The sequence below is a fragment of the Dasypus novemcinctus genome, chromosome 12 (genome assembly GCF_030445035.2).
Source record: "Dasypus novemcinctus isolate mDasNov1 chromosome 12, mDasNov1.1.hap2, whole genome shotgun sequence".
Lineage (NCBI taxonomy): Eukaryota > Metazoa > Chordata > Mammalia > Cingulata > Dasypodidae > Dasypus > Dasypus novemcinctus.
In genome coordinates, this window is record NC_080684.1 from 57,414,181 (window position 1) to 57,439,086 (window position 24,906).

The window sequence follows — 24,906 nt, forward strand, 5'->3', positions numbered from 1 at the left end:
CTTCTAAGTGTGGAAACTACTATTTTGGAATAAACTGAAATAATTATGTCAAGTCCTGTCTTAAACTGACAGTCCTACATGAGATCAGGAAATCTCATTCATAAGCCCAATGACCCTTTTATTTCTAATTTCAACTCTCTCTACATCTCAAGACTTTCTCCTGCCTTTGCTACATAATCCCATTCCTTCTGGTCCTTCGATTACTGCAAATTCCATACCATGGTAAGTTTAGTCAAGCCTCCACATTTGAACACTTTGTGTTGATTAAAACCCCAACTCCTTATTACAGTGATAAAAGGCAAAACATCAAAAAATTTTTTTAATATTTTTCATTATTTTAATATCCCAATTTTTTTACTTTATTTTAGTTTCAGTTTTTTAAAATTATTATGAGCTCTATTTCTCATATTTAAACATATCATTATTATTTCATTTTCCTAATCATTCTATTTGGCAATATTCTGGGCTTCATTTTTAAAGTTTTGGATCACAGAAGGGTTACAACTATGGCAGGGGAGGATCATTGGTGTGGGGTATCAGTGATGGGGGTTACATAGGAGGAAGTTCATCTGGGCATACATATAAATGTGTTCAAGTATTCATAGGACATTGCCACAGTAGGTAGAGTTTCACACAACAACTGAAAGAATACTGAATTCCCATCCTGGGGAGCTCTGCCACATTCTCTAATGGAACAGCAACAATCATCCAAGTACAGGCACAGTACTAGTGTCCATTGATGGGCGCTTGATATTTAAGACTATCCTTATGAGCCTTTGTTCTTGAAGTTGCAACATAGCCTCGTGTTGTAAGGTGCCTCAGAGTTACCTCCTGAGAGCCTCCCTCTGAGCCAAACTCAGCATATAAATGTATTACCTATCCCCCAGTGTGGGACATGACTCCTGGGGATGAGCCTCCCTGGTTCCAAGGGATAACTACCAAACGCCAATGAGCAAGGTGTTTGGAAAAAGACCTTGAATAAAAGGGGGGAAAGGTCAAGACAAATGAGTTTACATGGCTAAGAGATTTCAAAATGAGTTGGGAGGTCTTCCAGAGGTAATGCTTATGCATGTCTCAACAGGATCTCATAGGCAGCCAAAATAGAAACTACCCCCAATAGTGGAACTCCTGCAGGCTCTGGAGACACCCAGGTCCCATGGTCATGGCAGATAGTTCCAGAGGTTGGTGCCTAGATAGCAGGCCCTACTTTGGAGTTTGACAGAGTTGGACTCAGATATGACTTCTCTACACATGCCTCTTCTGTCTCCTTTATTTGAACCTACAGTTGGTGCTGGAGTTGGTAGGTGTATATCCAAGAGACTTAAATCTTTCAGCTGTCCATGTGCCAGCTGGGCCCTGAGCCACAGCAGAGTTGCAACATCTACTCTCCAGTTCAACTAACAAGTTCAACTACTCTCCAGTTCAACTAACCCGGGGACAACTAATAAGGGGATGAGGATGGACAATCACCACACCAAGGAACCAAGAGAGTCTACAACTGCAAATAAGAGAATCCCATATATCAGCTGTATGGAACTGAATCCCCCTCTCAATTAGAGGTGGAGAGTGCATCAACATCCCAGAATCCTCAGGATTGGGGAATAAAATATGGACTACAGTGGACTTACTGGTATTCTACTATAGACTTATTGTGATTCTAGCAATGAAAGAAATTATATCATTGATGTGGCCACTGGAGGTGCTGAAGTCAGGGAGAGGGACAAAAGGTGTAATACAGGGGCAATTTCAGGACGTGGAATTGTCCTGAGTGACAGTGCAATGACAGAGATAGGTCATTATATATACGGCCTTGACCTACAGAACTCAGTGGGAGAGTGTAAACTACAATGTAAACTATAATCCATGATTAGTGGCAATGTTCCAAAATGTGTTCATCAATTGCAATGAAAGTACCACCCTAATGAAAAAAGTTGGTAATGTGGGTAAGGGTGGGAGGTGTGGGGAATGGGGCATATGGGAATCCCTTATATTTTTTATGCTATATTTTATGTAATCTAAGTATTTTTTTAATAAATTAAAAATATATTTTAAAAATAATAATTAAAACCCCAACCCCTTGGTCACTAAAAGACGCCTCTGTGAGTTAATTAAAATGTCATTTCTTCTTTGTAGGAAAGTTGGTCTCTTCCAGGTCTGTGACAACAGAGCTATATCAATAATACTATCACAGTGTTAAATGCATTATATTGTAACTATGGACTTACAGCTCTTTTGCAACAAAATACAACCATCTTGAAAGCAAATGCCTTATTTTTATCATTTTTGTATTCTTCTACCTAATCCACTGCCTAACCAATTGTTGAAGCTCAATAATTGTCAGTGGAGAGATGCAAAAGCAAGATTATTCTTTCTTCTTTGATGCTAGGTCCTCCCCCAATTGGCTTAACTGAGAGAAATGTACTAATGTCTGATGACAATTAACACTATTTCATCAACCAATCGATGCAATCCAAGGTAGAGGAACCACAAAAGGTTATTGAAAAAGAAACCCAGCATCAAAGCACAATGTCAAGTGTTCTGACAACTGTACCTATTTCTAGAAAACAATTGTAACCAAGGGACAAGCTAAGAAAGAGAAATCAGAGATGAAATAAATAAATCATACATAAGTAAAAAAAAAAAAAAGAACAGATTTTTAAAATATTCCCTACTTTAATTTATTCTTAAATTAGAGAACTGTTGACATCCACATGCCATAACTAAAACTTGAACAGTAGCTAAAACTCAGAAGAAATCTAGGCAATCAATGAAAAATTTTTTGGCTCAAAGCTAATAATTTTAAATCACTAGCATTGTACTCTAGGCATTGACTTTTGTTCCAATTTTTAAAGATGGCAACAATGTTGTCAGATAGATGAAGAATGGCAAAGCTCTAAAATCTGATAGCAAACCCACTGGGAATGAAAACACTTCTGTGGTTCCTGCATGGGATTTCTTTAACTGAGGAAATGTCAGAAAATTACAAAGATGTCACTATCTTTATCAACTATGAGGAAAGGTCAGTCAAGTGACTGTAAAAATCAAAGTATTTTTTTCCTAACAATACCAACAACATTTTGGCCCAAATCCTTCTGCTTTGATTCCTTTAAAACACATTCTCACAAACATACCCAAAATTATAATACTATTTTACATCCCAGGGCAGTAAACACTGCCTTTGGCTGACTCCATTAAGGAAATGTGCAGGGAGAAGTTTTTCTGCACCACCTTTCCTTACTATACATCAAATCTTATTTTCCGATCTTAACCATAACAGCTCCAATTATGTTTCTCTCTTTTAATGTAACAGTGATCCCAGGTAATTCCACCCTAAGCTGGTTACAGTGCATCATCCATTGCCAATTGGTAAACCAGGATTACATAAACACACACACACATACAACATATCAAACAAGAAAAGAAAAACATATTCCAAAAGATACAGGTGCACGCGCACGCACGCACAAACACACACACAACAGAAGGGGTACCAGGGAAAATAAGTATTATATTTTATTTATTTAAACCTCTCCTGAAGCCTATTGTACACAGTTCAGCTTAAAAGGTAAGGCTTTTGTGACTCCGCTACTGAGATTGTGAACCAAAGTAAAAATAGGGGATAAGCATAAGGAGGGTTTCGTTTTGAGGCTTTAAAGTTAGTGGAACAGTAGGATGTAGAGCTGGTGGAGATGGCAGGCCAAAAAAGGGGGTGATAGAAGGCTGCATGTGGAGAAGGGATCTGGAAATAAAGTACATGACTAAAGCAGTGACAATTTCTCTATTGGTGAGTAGTAAGGCACGGAAGAGGGATTACCTTACCCTAATGATCCTTAATATTTTTGCTGCTTCACAAGGCTGAAATCTGTGCGATTAATGTTAAAGACCATCCACCCTGAGCATTCAAGATTGAATGGGAAAAGTACAGAATCAGAAGTCAGAGACCCGAATTCCAGTCCTGACGTTGCAACTAATTATCTGTGGCTATGAACAATTCAGCTATCTTCTTTGTGAAAACCTGGAGAGGCAAATGTATCCTTCCAATTCTAAATTTCAGGAACACTGAATGTCTGTCATATACCAAGCACTGACTTTATTCAAATAATACATGTTTTGAATACATGTGTTACACACACATTTTCTCAATTGAAATTTTATATTACATTGCTTATCCATATTAAAAATTCTATAAATACACTTCCTGAGAATATATCTATGTATGACAGTACAGATCTTCTTTTTCTATAGTTACACATATCCTGAAATAGAAGTATTTCCTCAAAAGAGAAATATGGAAACTATAAAATAAGTATACACATTCATTTTGAAAAATTCCTCATTAATGAGCACATTAAAATGTAAAGTTATGAAGCATGCTAGACAATACGCTATTCTCTATGTTTTTTCAGATAGAATGGGTTATGAAAGAGATTAGACACGAATAATTTGACACTATTTTGTAAACACTTAAATGTGTTAGGCACATCTGTAAATCCTCAAAGTGAATAAGACTTCCCTTTCTATATAAGATATGGGAAGAGGGGAAGGATGGTGTCTTGACAAGACACTTTTCAAATGGAAATAAAACTGAGATTATACAATCATTTACCCTTGTGGGTGGATGAATATACACATGCACTGAATTTTAGACCTAGGAAAAGGCAGAGCTGATCATCTTTATGGGTTTCATGACAGAACCACAGCAAAATGATTTCCTGAGATCAATATGTGGTTTAGAGAAAGCTGTTTTCAATGGAAACAGGAAGCCAGGAGCCAACCTGTTTCTATGGTAACAAGAGCAGCAGCTATCCAACAGCTGTAGCAAAAAAAGGGCAGAAAGTTATAAATGCAAAAATAAAAATAAAAATCCTGGTTTATCTTATTAGTGTGATGGACCTTAGAGTACAATCAAGGTGGGCACAGCCATATTGTCCCTGGTCCCCAGGATCTTTAATAGAAATTATCCTTATTTTTACTTCAAATCCCAAAATCTTAAGGCTGGGAGAAAGTTTGGACTCTGTCTAGCCCAATGGGTCATCCAATTTATTTTGTCAGAATAAGGCAAAAGTAATAAAATCTCAAGAAGATTAAGTATATTTTCCAAGGTCAAACAGATAGTAGGGAAATCTGGTTTGGGGCATAGGTCTCATAAATCTTAACTCAGGTTTTTTTCCAGTGCTTTTTGCATATATTCTCAACTCCTACTCTCTTTTCCTCCCAACACCTACATTCTATTCACTTTTAGTGAAAATATTGACTACTCAGTATTAAAATTAATTACCACCCTTCAACCTATAAGGAAAGCAAATCACAGTCCTATTCTGTCATAAAAATATCTTGATTGCTCTTCTGAAATAGAAATACCTTCAAACATCAAACAAAACTGAATTGTGTATATAAAATATTGATAGTTATTTGTATAGAGATTGCCACTATATTTTCCTTCCTAGAGATCTACGATTATCTTTTACCAGTTCTTTGGTGCCCTGCACTATTTCATTTAGACATATTTTTAAAGGTCGCCCTAATAAAAAGGCTATACGAATCAGAAGTTCAAAAACTATAAGACCTGAAAATCGCAGTTACTTTATTTGTAGTAATAAAAGTAAATGGTAATGATATATATTTTCAGATGGGAAAAGTTGATATTCATTTTTATATAAACCTACACATTTCCTTGCCTTCTTTTGCTTTGAAAAGGAACTTCTCAACTGAGAAGAAAATTTTCTTTTCTCTCATTTAATTTTGTTAACAGGTCTACAAATAAGTTCTTAACAAACTATTACAGAAAAAAATCACATCTAATCTGTCTACTTACATTCACCTTTGTCATGCCTAATGCCCAGCAATGGACCAGATCATTCAGTGTTTGATCAAATACATGGTTCTTTTAAGGACACATTGAATCAGGTAGTCTGATCATATCCAATGCTCAAAATTTTAGCATAAATTTTAAGTTGTTTATGAACTGTACACAATTAAGTAGCTTGGGAAAGGTGAAAATACACTTAGATGCTTATATGACAGCTGCAGACCCATAGACTATTGGAGTAGATGTTTTTCAAGGATCTGGAGCTTGGATTTGCATAGTCAAATGGTTGGCCACGGCTTTAATTAATACGAAGGAAATGAAAGCACTTGACCACAACACAGATAATTCAATAGTGTGCTGTAATTATAGCTTTCACCATATTCTCCAATCATATCGTAATAAGAGAGCATATATACCACTTTAAAATAAAATAAAAGAGCCAAACACGTTCATAATCAAAGGCTAATAATTAGAAAAACCATGATTTCGAAAAGGGATATTTTCCTTCATATGTGCGTTAATATTTCCATATGATATTTTTTTTTTAATTTATCTTTCGTATCTCTGGGATTTTGTTTGATGTTGTTTTTGGATTGTGGTTAAATTTAGTCAATAATGTCTTTATTTAGGGCAAGGGACCATATCCTCTCTCTGCCTTCCCAGTATCTTGCATAGTTTCTGGTCTGTAGTGACGACATAATTAGTATACATTAACTAAATGAATCACCTAAATATTTTAATAATTGATGACCATAGTTTATGAACATGCAATTATTTGGTCATTAATTCCTTTAATTGGAACAATGATTCAAAACAGAATTAATAAAAACTGTTTCTTTCCATCTTAATATAATGTATCTCAAATTGTCCTTACCTTATCATATATTTTTTTAATTAAAATTTACACTTAATGCCAGCAAATGGTTATGTAAATCATTTCCATTCTGCTTTGTTTTGTAGCTTGGGAAAGGAAAAAAAAGGGCAAATCAAAAGTAAATTAAATATTAGCAAATCTGTCTCCAATTCAAGATACTGAAATTTAATTTAAATTTTAGTACTTTTAAGTGGCATGTTTCAGTAATATTGTAGAAATAAAGCAATCTTAAATGCTAATAAAGTGAATATTTTCAAGATTAAAAATGATGGGTTCACTATCTCAATATATGTATGATTCAAGATTATCTGTACAATGATGGTACATTAGATAAAAGTTTTAAACACACATATGAGGTGACCTAGACCTATACCAAAAAGTCAACATATTTATTGTGGCTCCGTAGCAACTATTTCTTATTTTTGCTTTTCTAAAACCTCCTTGAAAGGAAAAAAAAAAAAAGAGTATCAGGTAATCAAAGATATCCATAAGCCAAAAAGGAAGAGGCCCACTCTAAAATCACCTCACCCCACTCCACCTCCCCTCCCCCCACACACACACAAAGCAAGAAGAGGGAGTCTGTATATCTACCTTTGGTTTTGCAAAATTTAAATAATTATCCAGTTCCTCTCACTGTTGTTTCAGTCTGCCAAGTTAGATCATAAAAGCTAGAAATAAAACACGTCTATGACATAATTAAGTCAATCTCTCCAATATCAGAAAGATGAAGAAAATAACGATAGTAGCTATAACAAGTTGAAAAAGGAATTCAAACAATCAAAATTGTTCAACTCAGGTATATCAATAAAAGATTTACTAATGTAAAAAAAAGGTAGGAGTCTTTATGAAAGAGCTTGTGTCAGTAAGATTACAGTTAAAGCAAACTGCTTGATAATTGATTTATGTCTCCTAGAATCACATCCACGCAAAATATAATTTCATCCTGAGGCCTCCTTAATGTAGTCGTATCTATCAAACTAACATTAAGTCAGACCATCATCTGAACAATAAATGTTAATATAAAAATATTAAATAATACTTAAATAGAATGGTGGTTTCTGGTTACTATTTCTTAGGCAATCCCTAGTAATTTAAAAAGAGATTTCCCTGAAGACAAGACCCACAACGTTATCTCACCTGAAAGAAAACAAAACATTGAATACCAACTGGTCAAGAAAAATGGAAAGTTGAAACAGGTTCATTTTAAGAAGTTAATTGAAGTCCTATAATTTTAGTTCTATATTCAGTGATGCAGGCTAATAATTCTATTAACCAAGTGTCAGAATATATATATTTTTAAAAAGTTATACATGACCTTGAAAAGTTAAAATTGTAGTGAATGTCTCATACTGCATTAAATCTCAAGAGCAGCACAGATCTGCAGAGATTTCACAAACCAGTCAGTTATAATCAGTGGTTGTGGTGGAAAGGGCCTGAGGACGGTGTCATGAGACCTCTGGAATAATTTTGGCTCTGCTGTTAACTTGATATATGACCTTGGTCATCACTTAGCATTTGCAGTCTTAAGTTTCCTCAACTTACAAAATAAGGGGTCTTGACTAGGTGGCCTCAAAGAAATTTTCCAGGTTTGTGATTCTTAACTGTGCTAAGAATTTACCTTGTATAAATCTCTAATTCCGAGTTCTTTCTTCACCTAAAATGAATGCAGGTCAAATTCTCAATTTTATATAATAAAATCTTAGAAGGATTTAACCAAACAAAAAACTATTTTTGAGGTCATTGGTCTACCCTTTTGAAAATAATCAGTAGAATGAAATTCCATAGCAATGATAAAACTTGAGCACCTCCTTAAAGTTTGAAGAAAGGTAATAAACATTCTGCTTTCTTTACAGCACAGGATCTGGGGGAGGAGGAGTGGGGAAATCACATGATAAGGCTAGAAAACAAATTCAGATGATGTTTTCAGCCAGCAAGTGAAAAGAGTACCATGGAACTCAGCCGGAATCCAAATACACAGATGTAATGGTCATGAGCCTGTGATTTAATTTAAATAAATATGCACTTGTTTTGTTTTGTTTTTCCTGAATGCCAATTCTTGTTGTTGAATTTATAGAATGGTATTAAAAGATTTCATAGTTGAAGTTATTGATTCTATATTCATATGTGAATGTGAACATGCTAAAATTTGTTTCCAATTAAATGCCAAGTCCAAGAAAATAATAATCCATAAATTGTCTCTTTTATGTTCTATTTCAAACTGAAAAGAAAACATATCTTCAGATTTCCAAAGTGGTATCAGAAACACATCTTCTGACAACCTATCTGGTTTCAGCAGCACTTGAAACAAGTTAGTAAATAGACAGTTGCACACTATCTCAGAGACAAATACTTCTCACTTGCATAGAAAAGTATAAGGAGGATGGAGACAAAGTGAAGCTGGGAAAATTCCCATTCTACCCAGGGGGGGTGTCTTTTCTGGGTGTCAGAAGCAAGCCAGACACAGAGTTGCACAGATTTCAGTGAATACAGTATTCCTTTCTCACATATAATTATAAACCATTCATGTACTGTATAATTTTTGGTTATTTATATTTCTTTTATTTCCTTTAGACTGGAGGAATCACTATTGTTTACTTTTACAGTCCCTTCATGGGATTCTGAAGAATTAATTGGGAGTGTCAGGAAATAATTCAGTCAAGCCAGACACACACACACACAAATTGAAGCACTGGGTTCACAGTCTAAAGAGTTCAATGAAGTTTGTTACAATCTAAAGTAATCAAATTCAGAGAATTAGATTAAACTACAATCACTGGAGTGACTGCTTCATACTCAATCCGTAAAGAACAGATGCAGCATAAGGAAAAAAGCATCAGACTCCAAAATTCAGTGTGCAACTGGGCTCTCTGGTCAACTCTGAAGCAAGCAATCCTGCACTTTTCTCCCTTGATAGAACACAGGCCCAACTAGCTAGCAATCAGGAGACTATTCACAAAATGAACCTCCGAGCCACCACAGGCACACACACTCACTGACATACTCATATACTCCATTTCCCCTTCCTCTGTCCTCAGAATAGATCCCTAATTAGGGCCACTGTTTTGGGTGAGTCAGATGTGACAGTTGTCAGGCCCCACTGAAAGAGTGGGGCGGGAAGGGACATCAGAGCTACAGGAAAAGTTGGAACCTAAGAATGAGGAAAATGCAACAGGAACCGTGAGAGCAGGTTCAGGACAAGGCCCCAGAGTATCACAAAGAAGTTGACGTTCGCCCTTTAGGTGCCATCTGCTGAAAGAAATCACAGTTTAAATTGGGGCAGGGGATAAAATTTTTTAAAAAAGATTGGGGGGGGGAAGGGCGGTATAGGGCCAGGGACCCTACCCCAGATGGGCCTCTAACCTCACAACTGGGGAGCCCCTGCCCTCTCCTCCCCCTAACCCCCATCCCAGTGGCCCCTGGTGGGAATGAACAGCAAGGGAGTGGGGAGAGGTTGGAGCAGCAGGGAAGAGGCTGATGCGGGCCTTACCCTGGCAGCTCTGGACGAATAGGGATCCTCAAAGAGGGCCCACACGCGGGGCTGCAGCCTCTTCCAACGGCCGGCCTTGCCGTCGGGGCCCCCCAGCCCCGCCGCGTCCTCGATGCCCAGCCTCTTGGCCGCCAGGTCCTCGTCGTCGCCGGGGTCGCCGCCAATGAGGTCGGGGGTCTCGAAGATGTCGAGCGCCTCCTCGGCGTCGCGGTGCTGCCGGTAGGTCATCCAGCAGCAGGGCTCCACGTCGGTCTCGTCGATGCCCCAGAAGGCCAGCTCCTCCTCGAAGAGCGGCCCGCACACGTCGGCCGGGCAGTGCAGCTTGCCCGTGCGGTAGTAGTTGAGCACGTAGGCGAAGACGCCCGGGTGCCGGTCGAAGAAGAACTCGCGGCCGCCGGCGGGGTGGTCCACGCCGCCGCCGCGGGGGCTGCGGGGGCCTGCGCCGCCCTCGAAGCAGCCGCCGGGGCCCGGGGCCAGCGAGAGCGGCCGCGGCTGCGGCGACAGCGGAGGCGGCGACGGCTGTGGCTGGTCGCCCGCCGCCGTCAGGCAGTCGCCGTGGGGCTCCGAGGCGGCCAGCAAGGCCAGGCGCGTCCCGGGCAGGGTCTTGAGGGTGCTGCGGTAGGTTTCGTGCCGGGTGCCCCCGACATTGAGGATCACCCTCTCGTTGTTCTCGATCTTGCCCATCTCTGTGGCTCAGACATGACTGGGGGAAGGCGAGCACAGCGCCAAGTTAAAGCTCTCGGCCGTCAGAGCCGTCCCACGACCCACCCACCCCCAGCCCATGGCCTCGGGATGCGCGGCTGGCTGATGGTTAAGCGCCAACGACCTCCCCGGAGGAGATCTGTCAGCAGCCCTGCCCTCGCCTCTCGCATCACACCTTTCCCAGCTATTATGAGAACTAAGAAGACAGCTGCCCAAGCCTTCTTGCCCTTCCCGGACACTTTTTCCTTGCCTCACATCTTCCTCTCTTTGATCTAAGACCTCCTCCTTCGTCTTTGCACCCTTCCCTCTCCCTTCCCTCAGTCCTCTCTCCATTCACACCAGTTCCCAGCCCCGTACCACCCTCTCGCGCTCCTAACTCCCACTCTCCCTCTCGCCTGCCTTCCTCTATCCGCCTCCCCTGGAACCTCTCTTCAGCTCTCCTAGCCGTCCTCTCAATCCCTCCCCTAGCCTGGATCCAGTTCCCCCAGGCTGGAAATTCTCTCCGCTAAGGTAACTTGGCAGTTTGGGTGGGAGCCCCCCGGCCTGCCTGGAAAGCCCCGATTGCCCGCGCACCCTCCATCCACCCTGACCGCTCGCTGCTCCCCAGAGCTGGGGCAGTGCCCTTTGCGCGACCTGTTCTCGGTTCACTCAACTCTGTCCCTCACGGATCAGGCAAAAGGACTGAATGCAGAAGTCAGAGCAAAAGCAAAAATTCTCTGCTGTTGCTTTTCACCAAGGAGACCTCCAACTAATTTCCTGATCCAATTTCCTTTTCACATTATTGTTTTTATTTTTCTTGTTTTTATTACTTGCGAATGGAAACGACCGGCTAGGATCCACGTTTGAGAATAGAAGTGATCAGTGAATCCCACCCATCACGGTACCCCCCCCCCCCCAAGAAAAACAAATGCTTTGGGATGCAGGGTGGGGACTTGCTTTCTAGGAGGGGTGAGACCCAGGGAAAAGCTGCCGCAGGCACACCCCCTGGATCTCTGGAGGTCCGAACTGAGAAGGTTTCCAGCCTCTAGCCACCTCTCCTTTGGGCTTCACCTCTACCTTCCCACTGCGGAACGGAGGGTGGACCCCTGCCTGCAGGGTCGGCGTGCCCTGCCCAGGAAAGCATCCCCTTCTCCTCCCCGCCCTGATACCTTAACGAGACCGAGAGGAAAGTGGCTCTGCTTTGGTTTCCGAGTGGACGACGTTCCCTCCGCAGCCTGGTTGAGTCCCCACGCTCCGCGGAGCCGCCCTTCTCGGAGGAGAAACTACTTGTTGGCGTTTTCCGGGTTCAGGTGGTTGGGCCGCCTCCGGGCGCGGGGGCCGGGCAGACAGACCCCGCCGGCCGCGGGCTGCGCTCCCCGCTTTCATTCCGCGAGCCGCGGGCTCGCCGGGCGCCAGCCTCCGCGCCCGAAGTCACCATCGCGCCCGGCTGGGCAAACCATGGAGCTCGCAGCGCGGGGCGGGTCCAGCCGGCGCTCTCCCACCCCGCCGGGGACCTGGCGGATCTCCTGGCCGCGGCGTGAAGGGGAGACCGGCCAGAGGTCAGGAGGGCTCACCCAGGCGAAGGTGAAGTCGCTTTGCCGGGATTTCACCCTGCAGATTTTGCTGCTCCCAAAAGCAGCCACTGCTGGAGCTGTCCCTTCAGCCTCCCGCCGCCACCCGAAGCACAGAGCTCCGGAAAGGGTGGGTGGGTGAGCGTGGAGAAGCTATGTTGTACCAACCACTTTCATATATTTCTCTTCCTTGAAGCTGTCTCCTCCCTCTCTGGAGCTTCGGCCCGCCTTATTTACACCCCACTCCCCACGCGCCTTTTTCTCTCCTCTGCCCCACCCTTCCCAACAATTGAGAAGAATGTAAGACCAATTGCATTTGTTCCTTAATGACAGCTATAGATGACAAGTGAGTTTTGTTTCTCATCTCATACATGACTCTGGTTTACTCTTCAGACAAATGTAGGTCTCTATCCACCACATTATGGTTATACAAAGCAAAACTAGTTCTAAAAGTGTATTCCAGGAACATAATGCTTTAGCAAGTGAAAATTCAGATTTCTTTGTCGGGTACAAAAAAGATGAGTAATAGATACCTAAGTGTCAAAGCAATTCTGCTTCCCCAGGTTTTAATTGGGCCTCATAACCAAACTGTGTGTGTGTGTGTGTGTGTGTGTGTGTGTGTGTGTGTGTCTGCGTGTTGAAAGAAAGAGAAAAAGAAAAAGAGAAAAGAAAAGAAAAGGAAGCATGGCCATATTCCAGGAATAGTTTGTTAGGTTTGAAATCCACAATGGGGGAAAAACACCAGGTTTTATGTGGGAGGAACTGTCTTTGAAAAACAGTTATTGATATTGAAATTAGGGTTTGGAAAGTACAGGACTTATGAGCTACTAATAAAGGTTTAGCAATATAGAGGACTGCAAGGTAGGAATGAAATATAAACAATTCACCTGTTTGACATATTATCAAATAATCAAATTAAAGAACTGACAGCTCTTTGGAAGGTCATTGAGGTCTAGGAAAAATGCATGAGAAAATATGATATATATACATTTATAAGAATATACTGACTGAATATGACAGTAAATGTGCAATGATAATGTAAGTAACAACCATATGGCCCCAGCTTTGTGGTAATATAAATCTAATCTGCCAACACATTAAAAAAAAGTGTAAGGCATAAATGCTGAGACCAATTTTAGTTTTGTATAAGTATCAATCACTGGGGAATTTCCAAAAATAATAGTAAATTTCAATGGCAAGAAAAATTACACAGTAAAGGTATAATCAAATTATAATATACATTCTTATATTGTCTAGATGGTTCTTAAATTGCTTAATGCTATAAACTCGATAGGGAAAAAAGGCATATGGCTTGCTTTAAAATAAATTAATAAAAATAATTTTTTATTTTATTGATAGTAGTATCAGAAGCATATATAATAATAGATAACATTTACTGAGCTCTTACTATGTGCAAGATGAAATTTCCAAAAAAAAACTCCTTTTACTTTAAATGAAGAACAATAAGACTTTAGAAAAATAACTCATGAATATGGCAAGAATCTATCATGAAAGCCTTTAGCTTCATTATCTTAAATTCATATTTTAGAGAAACCGAAAGGTTGAAATGATGCAAAGAATTCATGAAAGAAATGAAAAAACAAAGAGAATGAATCAACATTGATCTAAGATTATGAAAGATAGATATAATTATGCTGATAAGAGGATCCTCTTTTAGAACTCAGAATTGTGATTCATAAAGGATTAGATATGAGATTAGAGAATAGTTAGGTATATTTGAAAATAAGAATGTGGGAAGATAAAAGGATGAAATGTGAATCTCAGTAGAGAACTGATACACAAAGCAATGAATAAAAAATAGTCTCTTTTATTTTATTTTATTTTTTCTGGTCAACATAAGTGGGGAAGATCCTAAGACAACTAGCCATGCTTTGTTATATAAGACAGAGAGAACAGAAACCCCTCCAGCCAACTAACTCTGCTGATCCTGCTGTGAAAAATAGATGAAAGTGAAAAGAAAGCAAAGCTTTGAAAGATGGCAGTAGGAAACTGAGGAGAAAAAAAGAAGTCATGGTTTCTTTTCTTGGTCTGTGTGGAGCAAGGATTTAAAAGACCTTATGGGCATTACCCCTTGCTGGGAAGCCACTGAAATGCTGCTTTCTTTATATTCTTGAGTCAACATCACAGAAGGTTATAGGAACTAGGCACTACATCTCCCCAGAAATTTGGAATGATCTCATGAAGGCACACTGAGACTGTCAGAATGACATACTTGTGAAAGTTTAACATTTGAACAAGTTAACTCTTTTAAAGTATAGTATAAAGGTTTTAAAAAATATTATCCACCCTCAGAAAAGTAATACATTCATAAATATGATCCATCTGCAGTAGATTTTTAAAATAGCTGCAATTTTCCATTCCTCCCTATGGGCATCCCTAGTTTACAATGTGACTTTGCCGCTTCTCTCATCAAATCTGTTTTCTACCCCTTGAAACTGTGCTGGCTTTGACTTACTTTGGCCCATAGAGTGCAGTGAAAATGTCTATATGAATTTCTTAGGGTTTCTGTAACCACCACAAACTTAGCAATAGAAATTTATTGTCTCATAGTTCTGAAAGCTAGAAATCTGAAATCAAGGTGTCATGGTGTCAGTGGGGCCAGGCTCCCTCTGAAACCTGGAGGGGAGAATCTGTCCTTGTCTCTTCCTAGCATCTGGTGGCTCCCTGCAATCCTTGGTATTCTCTGGCTTGAAGCTGCCTCACTCCAACCTCTGCTTTCTTTTCACGTGACTTTCTTCCTTCTGGGTATTTCTTTGTGTATCTTCGCCTAGTCTTATAAGAACTACCGTCATTGGATTTAGCGTCAACCCTAATCCAGAACGATTTCCTCTTAATTAATTACATATGCAAAGATCCTAATTCCTAAAAGGGCCACACCCGAGGTTCATAAATTTGTTGGGAACACTTCTCAATCCACAATTCCAGCTTCAAGCCCAGGCCTTGCATGCTTCTGCCATCTCTCTTTTTTGGAGTCCTACCCTGGTGTCATGAGATCAAAACTGAGCCAGCCTTCTTCATGATAAGAGAAACATAGAACGGGGATGATGAAACCATAATTACTATGAGAATTAAATGAGATAAAGTCTATCAGGCACTCACAAAATTTCCAGCACTTTTTAACCATTCACTAATTGGTAGCTTTTCTTATCATCAAATGAAGAATAAGTCTTAGCCCCAAATCACAACACATATCACATAACTAATGACAGAAGCAGCACAATAACAATATCCTTTGATGACAATCCTAGCTTCAATCTTTATACTCTACTGCCTTATACAGAGGCTGAAACTAGCTCAAATATATTAAATCAAGAAGCAAGGAAATAAACTTTAGAATCCTTATAATAAATCTTTCTTCTCAAGTTATTTTAACTTTAAAATATAGGTTTTAATCATCTTCTAATAGCATACTCTGTACAATACACTTTTTTTTCTTTCTTTCCCACTTAGCTACCCATGAAAGTTAGGACAAAATGGACCTTTATATGAAGAATTAATGGATTAATAATTTTACAATTTGGCCGCTTGATTTTTAAGAAATCCATATTTTTATAGGTTGTCAGAAGCTGAGGTTCTAAATAAATACCCAACATAACAGCATAGACATTTAGCCAATTAGAGTTTGCTATATAACAGGAAAATTAATGTGCAAGAGTGCTGAAAAAAGCATTTTAGATTGAAAGAAGAGAGAAATTTCCATGAATATAGGATGATGTTGACTGATGAGCATTAAAAGCAGAATTGAAACTAGGCTTCTTGTTATGAGAAATTCTGTCAGATGATGTGAATGAGAATGAGGTGACAATAACTATGGTAGTTAGATAACTTTAGTAAAGAGAGCAGCCCGTTATTCATCCTATACTACCTGAAGTTATCATAAACTACAATGGAGACAGCATACAATAGTTTTGCATAGGATGATTGCCCTCACTAAGGATTATATTATTACCAATATATATGTATATATATTACATCAATAAAATGTACTTTGCTTTCTTATTGTTCTTGTTCCTCAATAGGTCATGGATACTAGATACTTCATTAAAACTTTATAACCTGTAGTTTTAAAACTTTTCTGCCTTCTGGAGCTAATTATTTCCTAAGTGTGTATGCCTTGCCCTACTTCATTATATACTCCTAATAGATTCGCTATCCTAACATTGTCTTTATAACCTCGCACCCCTTATAGGAGTTTGATGTTTTGAAGTATGTCATACTTTCCTAAAAGGTTTCTTAAAATGCAAAAGCAAAAGCTTCCAACCTGATATTCTGATTCAGTTGGTTTGGTGTAGAACTTGAAAGTCTGTGTTTTTAAAAACTACCTTACATTTTATAAAATATTGTCCATAGAAGCAGTATTGAGACAAATGTTTATTTAAAAAATATGACAAGAAATTAGCTGAATAGGGAGGAGTGGGTAAGTGATACCACCAAGAGCGTCCATTTGCCCCATGCACATAGAAGCCAATACTGAGTCACCAGGATTTAGAGAAAAGAAAAAATTTATTGCATGGTTGGCCAGTAAGAAGATTGGAGGCAAGGCTCAAATCATTCTCCCCAAACAAAATGGGCACAGGGGTTTTATACTGTTTGGGGAAGGTGGCCTTAAGAGAGTGGTTAAGGATGGAGTGAGATGACATGGGCAAATGAAGTTTGGGAAAGGCAGCTGAGTGGCATGGTTAAGGATCATGTGGGCCAATCAAGTTTGGGGAAGGAGGGGTTAAATGGAGCATGCTTTGTTGCAATTATGCTTGGTCCTAAAATGGAGGCCTAGCATGCTTTGTGACTAGAACTGATTAGAGCTGACTTCAGAAACAGTAACTTATATCGAGAGGTAGCAAACTTCCTTTGTCTAAACATGAAGAGGTGGGCATGTGAATGAAAGTTTCTAGAAACGTCTACAAGCCAGTAAAGGAGGGGCTACTCTAAAAATTGGATAAGTGGTGGTGTCAATGAGTTTGGTAAGTGGCAGTTTCAGCAGGAATAAAGCTAACATTTTTTGAGGTTCCTTTATGAAAACAGGAATCATATTATATTATTGTATCACACATTAAAATAATTCTGTCAAGTAAGGATCAAAATATTCATTCTTTTTTATGTTTGCAAGGGAGTCTCAGAATGATAAAGGGAAAGATAACATTAGCAACTGCTGTAGTCAAAACTTGTTTAAATATTTAAGTGCAAAATAAGATGCCAAGAGTTTTAGATTTAGCTCATTTAATCCTTAACCTGTTGTTTTTTACCAGCATTTTACAGATGGTGAGACTGAGACTTTGAAATTTTAAAATAATTTGCCCAAGATCACACAACTCATGAGACAGGTAATAGAGTTCAACTCACAAATATCTAATCCCAATTCTTATGTCCTCATCAGAGAGTAATCAGGAGAATAATTTTAATATAGGTATATATGACTCCAAAATCCAAGACAACTTAGGATGATAAAGATACAGTATAGGAAATAAAGGATAATAGATATGAGAAAAGGATACCAAATTTGACATACTCTGATTGTTTAATGAATTGAAAACCCTTTATCAAAATGTCTCAGGGATATATTTCTTCCCATTGTTTAATAAACAGCATATGATAAAAGCAGTAATCAAATAGACAAGTAAAGTAGAATTTTTTTTAAAAAAACTCTGGATTTGTTTAGTACAGAAGAAGAAGAATAGAGACTCTGAGTCACAAATACTGTTCTGCAAAAGGTTGGGAACAATCAGGTTGGTTTCCTCAGGAAATAAAAGATCTCTAGGAAGAAGAAAGCCAGAAGAGATTTTAAATAAGACTAAAGCAGATCTAAGCACATTGGTTTTTTTTCATTCTTAGAGAGACATCTAGACAGGTGGAAAAGCAGGCCACTGAAAATGCACTATATGCATCTTTCAAAAGAAAGCAAGAGAAGTACAAATTATGTCAGGGCAGTTCTGAAGAGGAACCAGACAAGGGTGAACATTATTGAAATTCTTCTTCTTTTTACCAAACCATAAAACCTACTTTCCAATCTTATTCTTATTTATTTTTAAAATTTATCAGACTATGGGATTGTATAGAATATCATTTAATTTAGGAAGCATAAATGAAATATAATGTAAAACTTGAATACGCATTAACATGACACACACCCAAATATACACTGGTTTGTTTCCAAGATATAGAAAGCATTTTTCAAATTTTGTGTAAGAAGAAAACATGAATTTCAATGCCATATTTGGATAACAGAATCTTATAAAGACCAGTGTTAACTGAGTGTTCTTAATCTTTTTATTGTCATAGCTAAATTCATTTATGCAATATAAACTAAAAGAATATTCACAATGCACACTCTAATTGTAAAGACAATACTTTCTACCTTTGCTACTAATCACTTCAATTGATTATTTTGTCCCCTTTCAGACAATGACCCAAAAAAAAGGGTTTGGTGGTAGATGCAAGTTAGAAAGCATAACAGTGTACTATAACTAAATGAAATAAAATGTCCCTATGGCATAACAAACAGAATGCCCAGCACTAAATTCATCCATCATCTTCAATCCTCGGTTCAGTCTGCTCTAACTCCTCCTGCTAAAATCTATGAATAGTACCACTGTGCTCAAACTAAAACCATGGAAAACATTCATGACTCAGTCCTTTTTCTATCTCATCTCCAACATCAGCTCTCTTACCAAGGCCTGAGAATTTCTTTCAAGTCTGTTCACTTTTTCCTCCATTCTTACTTTCCAGACAATCAGCTTCTCTTACCTGCATAATATTCACAGCTCTCTAACAGCTCTCTCTCTGCCTTCAATAACCATGCCCTAAAATCTATTCTGCATGCTGTGGCAAATGGTCTTTGGAAGAATAAAGACACTCAGTGTGACTGCCCTTTTATAACCTATATAGTTGCCATTGGACTGTTTCAGACAAGCAGTAGAAAAACAACTCTCTGACCCAAAAGAAAGGGGAATTAAATTTCTTGCTTTTGGAGACTTATGAGTCAAAGAGTAGGTAGAAAGTTTATAAGAAATGAAAATGTAGCCTTTCTTTTTTTTTTTTAATTGACTTTGTAATAATATTACATTAAAAAAATATATATATGAGGTCCCATTCAACCCCACCACCCCCACCCCACCACTCCCCCCCCAGCAACACTCATTCCCATCATCATGACACATCCATTGCATTTGGTAAGTACATCTTTGGGCACCTCTGCACCTCATGGTCAATGGTCCACATCATGGCCCATACTCTCCCCCATTCCATCCAGTGGGCCCTGTGAGGATTTACAAAGTCCGGTGATTGCCCCTGAAGCACCATCCAGGGCAGCTCCAAGTCCCAAAGACGCCTCCACCTCTCATCTCTTCCTGCCTTTCCCCATACCCATCAGCCACCATGTCCACTTTTCCCAATCCAATGCCACCTTTTCTATGTGGACATTGGATTGGTTGTGTCCATTGCACCTCTATGTCAAGAGGAGGCTCAGATTCCACATGGATGCTGGATGCAATCCTCCCACTTTCAGTTGTAATCACTCTAGGCTCCATGGTGTGGTGGTTGTCCTTCTTTAAAACATATTCTTCAATGGTTCAAGGAGAAGGAAAGGAAGGCGTATAAATGAAACCTGAAAATATTCTTCTAAAATATCCATGAACAATCCCTCTAAAATAAAGGTACATATCCCTCTCATACAAACCTCTTTGAGAAATGCTAGTTTAAAAATAGGAATAATCACTTAACAACTACTAAATATTTCTGAGGATAGTTATATGTATACGTCTTGGAATGCCTGTTTATTCCTTCTTAGTTGCTCTAAAATTCACCTCTAAATTTGACTTTTTTTTCTGAAAAGAGGCAACAGGTAATGGTGGTCCCAATAATTTGTATGAACCCTTCAACTGAAAATAGCCATGAAAGCTATACAAATGTAAGAAATTAACTGTTTGGAGGAACTGGAAAAAAAGATACCAAGGCAGTAACCAATTATGGGCCAAGACTCATAAAAGAAGAAAACACAAAGTGAGACCAGCACTTGGAGATACTTTTCCCTTGTAGGCATGTGACAATTACATTTGAGGTGGTTGAGATTCTGAGGAGTTTGGCAAGTTCATGAGGCTAGGGGAAAATCAGGGTGCAATAAAAAAGGGAGGTCTTGGCAAACTACTTGGGTTTTAGGTTGAAAACCTAAAGGGCTAAAATCTGGGAATAAGTATGAACAAGAAGTTGATAAGCCCTGCCAGGGACATAAATCTGCCCCTGTTTAGGTTAAGTTTATGTGGGCTTGCTAGTACTCCTAACCACCTTTGATAAGAAAAAGAAAATCTTCAGTAGGTTATTTAAAATAATCCTAGGCCTCAAAGCAATTTTCTTCAATATAACATCCAGTACTCAATCAAAACTAATCAAGCACAAAATGTCGTACTAATGGAAAGACACACTAATAAAAAACAGTGGAAACAAAATATAATAGAAAACATCTATAGATAATCAATATAATGGACTTATCTGATACATTTAAAATAGACTTAAAATGTTGAAGAAAATATACCAGATACAGAATTTTGGGAGAGGGTGAGAAAATATAAAAAGAGCCAAGTGAAAATTCTAAAATTGGAAAACAAAAGGTAGAGCAGAAGAAAATAGCCAGATTAAGAACTGAGATGAAAAAGCATAGAATTACAGGGAAAAAACATAATAGTTCTAATATGTGTATAATTCAATCCTACAATGAAAGAGAAAGAACAAAACAACATTTAAAGAGATAATGACTGAGAACTCTCCAAAACCAATGAGAAAGAGCAAACCACAGTTTCAAGAAGCACTATAGGTGGCGGACTTGGCCCAGTGGTTAGGGCATCCGTCTACCACACGGGAGGTCCGCGGTTCAAACCCCGGGCCTCCTTGACCCGTGTGGAGCTGGCCCATGCGCAGTGCTGATGTGCGCGAGGAGTGCCCTGCCACGCAGGGGTGTCCCCCGTGTAGGGGAGCCCCACGCGCAAGGAGTGCGCCCTGTAAGGAGAGCTGCCCAGCGCAAAAGAAAGTGCAGCCTGCCCAGGAATGGTGCCACACACACGGAGAGCTGACACAACAAGATGACACAACAAAAACACAGATTCCCGTGCCGCTGACATCAATAGAAGTGGACAAAGGAGACACAGCAAAAATAGACACAGAGAACACACCACGGGGTGGGGTGGGGAATAAAATAAATAAATAAATATTAAAAAAAAAAAAAAGAAGCACTATAAATCCAAGCAGTTTAAATACAAAGAAATCTGGACATATAATAAAATTGCTGAGAAGCAAAGGTAACTTTTTCCCATTGAAATTAATGGTAAGTAACCTGTTGTGACATTTTTAGGTCATATGAAAATTCTTTTTCATTCTGTTTCCATATATACAATTTAACATTTTCCTTTTTTTTCTTTATTTTTTTAAAATTACATTAAAAAAATATGAGATCCCCATATACCCCCCCATCCCCCTCACCCTATTCCTCCACCCATAACAACAATCTCCTCCATCATCATGAGACATCCACTCTTTTAATCACATTCAGAAGCATATTTCAGTGTTGTTCATTACATTCACAATATTATACCACCATAACCACCATTCATTATCAAAACATTTCCATCATTCCAAACAGGAACCCTGTACATTTTAAGCTTTCATTTCCATTCTGTATGCCCACTTTGTCCCCAGGCAAACCTATAATCCAGATTGTGACTCTAAGAGTTTGCATATTCTAATTGTTTCAAATTAGTGAGATCTTACAATATTTTTAATTTTGTGTTTGGCTTATTTCACTCAGCATAAAATCTTCAAGGTTCATCCATGTTGTTACATGTATCAGGACTTCATTCCTTTTTTTGGCTGAATGATATTCCACTTTATGTATATACCACATTTTATTTATCCATTCATCGGTTGATGGACAGTGGGTTATTTCCATCTTTTGGCAGTTGTGAACAATGCCATTGTGACTTCAGTGTAAAAATATCTGGTTGAGTCCCTGCTTTGAATTCTTTAGGATATATATCTAACAGTGGGACTGCGAGGTCATGTGATAGTTCTATACTTTGCTTTACGAGGAAGTGCCAAACTGTCTTACCCAGCGGCTGCACCATTTTACATGGCCACCAGCAATGACTGAGTCTTCCTATTTCTCTGCATCTTCTCTGACCCTTCTTATTTTCCATTTTTATAATAGCAGACATTCCAGTGGATGTCTTATTGTGGTTTTTATTTGCATTCCCTTGTTTGCTAATGATGTTGAGCATCTTTTCATGTGCTTTCTGGTCATTTGTATTAATATATCTTCTTTGGAGAGATGTCTTTTCAAGTCTTTTGCCCATTTTTAATTGGGTTGTTTGTCTTTTTGTTAAGCTGAAGGATTTCTTTATATTTGGTGGATATTAAACCTTTATCAGATATTTGTTTTCCAAATAGTTTCTTCCATAGTTTAGGTTATAATTTTACTTTCATGATAAATTCATCAGAGGTACAAAAGTTTCTAATTTTGATGAGGTCCCATTCAGCAATATTGTCTTTTGTTACTTACACTTTGGACATAAAGTATAAGAAACTATTGCTTAACACAAGGTTCTGAAGATACTTTCTTACAATTTCTCCTAGGAGATTGATAGTTCTGATTCTTCTATTTAGTTCTTTGTTCCATTTTCTGTTGATTTTCATATACAGTGTGAAGTAGAGGTCCTCCCCTCTTTTTTCACTAATTGAGAGCCAGTTGTCCCATCACGATTCGTTGAAGACACTGTTATTTCCATTGAGTGCTCTTTGACACCTTGCCAAAAATCAGATGGCCATAAATATGAGGATTGATTTCTGAGCTCTCAATTTTATTCCCTTAGTCTATTTGTCTGTCATTGTGCCAGTTCCATGCTATTTTTTAAACAAATCTATTTTATTGATACATCTTAATAAAGCATAAATCCATCCAAAGTGTACAATCAGTGGTAGTCAGTATAACCATACAGTTGTACATTCATCACTTCAATCACTTTAGAGCACTTTCATTATTCCGATAATAATATACAAACAGACAAAATTCATCACCACTCAACCTCTCTATGCTTTCCCTGCCATACATATTTGTTATTCTTTTTCTTCCTCTCTAGTGTATTTGTATTTATGTTTTGTACAGTCTTTTATGTGCAATATCACCCTTATTAGTGTTTGACATGAGGCTTCATTATATTATACAGTCCCCTTATACTTTTTTAGCTTTCCTTCTAGTAATATAAATGTCTTTAGGCATTCCCTTTCAACCCCTGTAATACCATGTAAGAGCTCTGTTAGTTACAAACACTATGATGTGTTCTCACCATTTCTATTCATTTCCAAAGATTTACAAACAACTTTTTACCAATCCTGCACAAATTAATCCTCAGCTTTTGATTCTCTACACTCATTCTATTTTTTGATAACCTATATTCTAATTATTAAAGCCATGAGTTTACATAATATATTTAGTTCATAAAAGCACAATCATATAGTATAAGTTCTTTTTTTTAATGTCCACCCCCTTGCCGCTTTTTGCTTGCTGTCTCCTTTCTGTATCCATTCACTGTGCATTCTTCTGTGTCTGTATTTATTTTTTTTTTATTTATGCCCCACCCTTGCGGCTTGCTTGCTGTCTGCTCTCTGTGTCCATTCACTGTGCATTCTTCTGTGTTTTTGCTTGCCTCCCTTTTTATTGCATCACCTTGCTGAGTCAGCTCTCTGTGGCACTTGCGGGCTGGTGGCTCTCCGCAGCATGCAGACAAGCCTGCCTTCACAAGGAGGCCCTGGGACATGGACCCAGGGCCTCCAATATTGTAGACAGAAGCCCAATGGATTGAGCCGCAGCCACTTCCCAGTATATGTCCTTTTGTGTCTAGTTTGCTTCATGCAACATATTGTCATTCAGGTTCATCCATGTCATCAGATGTTTCATGACTTCATTTCTTCTTACTGCTGCATAATAGTCCATTGTGACTATACTCCACAATTTGTTTATCCATTCCTTAGTTGATGGACACCTGGGTTCTTTTGGCAATTGTGAATAACACTACATGAACAACGGTGTGCAGATGCCTGTTCATGTCACCGCCCTCTGTTATATACCTAGTAATGGTATTGCTGGGTCACATGTCTAGTCTATATTCAACTTCCTTAGGAACTACCAAACAGTCCTCCACAGTGGCACCACCATTCTACATTCCCACCAACAATGAATAAACATTCCTATTTCTCCACATCCTCTCCAACATTTGCAGTTTTCTGACTTTAAATAGCGGCCAGTCTAATAGGTGTGAAATGATATCTCATTGTAGTTTTGATTTGCATTTCCCTAATTGCTACTCATGTTGAACATTTTTTCATGTGTTTCTTCACCATTTGTATTTCTGCTTTGGACAATTGTTTTTTCAAATCTTTTGTCATTTTTTAATTGGGTAGTCTGTCTTTCTATTGCTGAGTTGTA

The 24,906-nt window shown here is 38.8% G+C and overlaps 1 protein-coding gene across 3 annotated transcripts in view; it reads right to left on the reverse strand.

Annotated features, from left to right (window-relative positions):
- Nucleotides 1-12,686, reverse strand: part of KCNC2 (potassium voltage-gated channel subfamily C member 2) — a 195,620-nt gene extending 182,934 nt beyond the window's left edge. For 2 of the 3 annotated variants that reach the window (XM_058308438.1, XM_004462031.4), the window contains exons 1-2: nt 12,021-12,657; nt 10,171-10,873 (exon numbers count right to left, since the gene is read on the reverse strand). In XM_058308438.1, coding sequence (XP_058164421.1) covers nt 10,171-10,854 — 684 coding nt within the window. In that variant the 5' untranslated portion in view covers nt 10,855-10,873; nt 12,021-12,657. Of the gene's footprint in view, nt 1-10,170; nt 10,874-12,020 lie in introns of all 3 variants that reach the window. The other variant, XM_004462030.4, reaches the window with a different exon arrangement.
- Between the last annotated feature and the right edge of the window lie 12,220 nt (nt 12,687-24,906).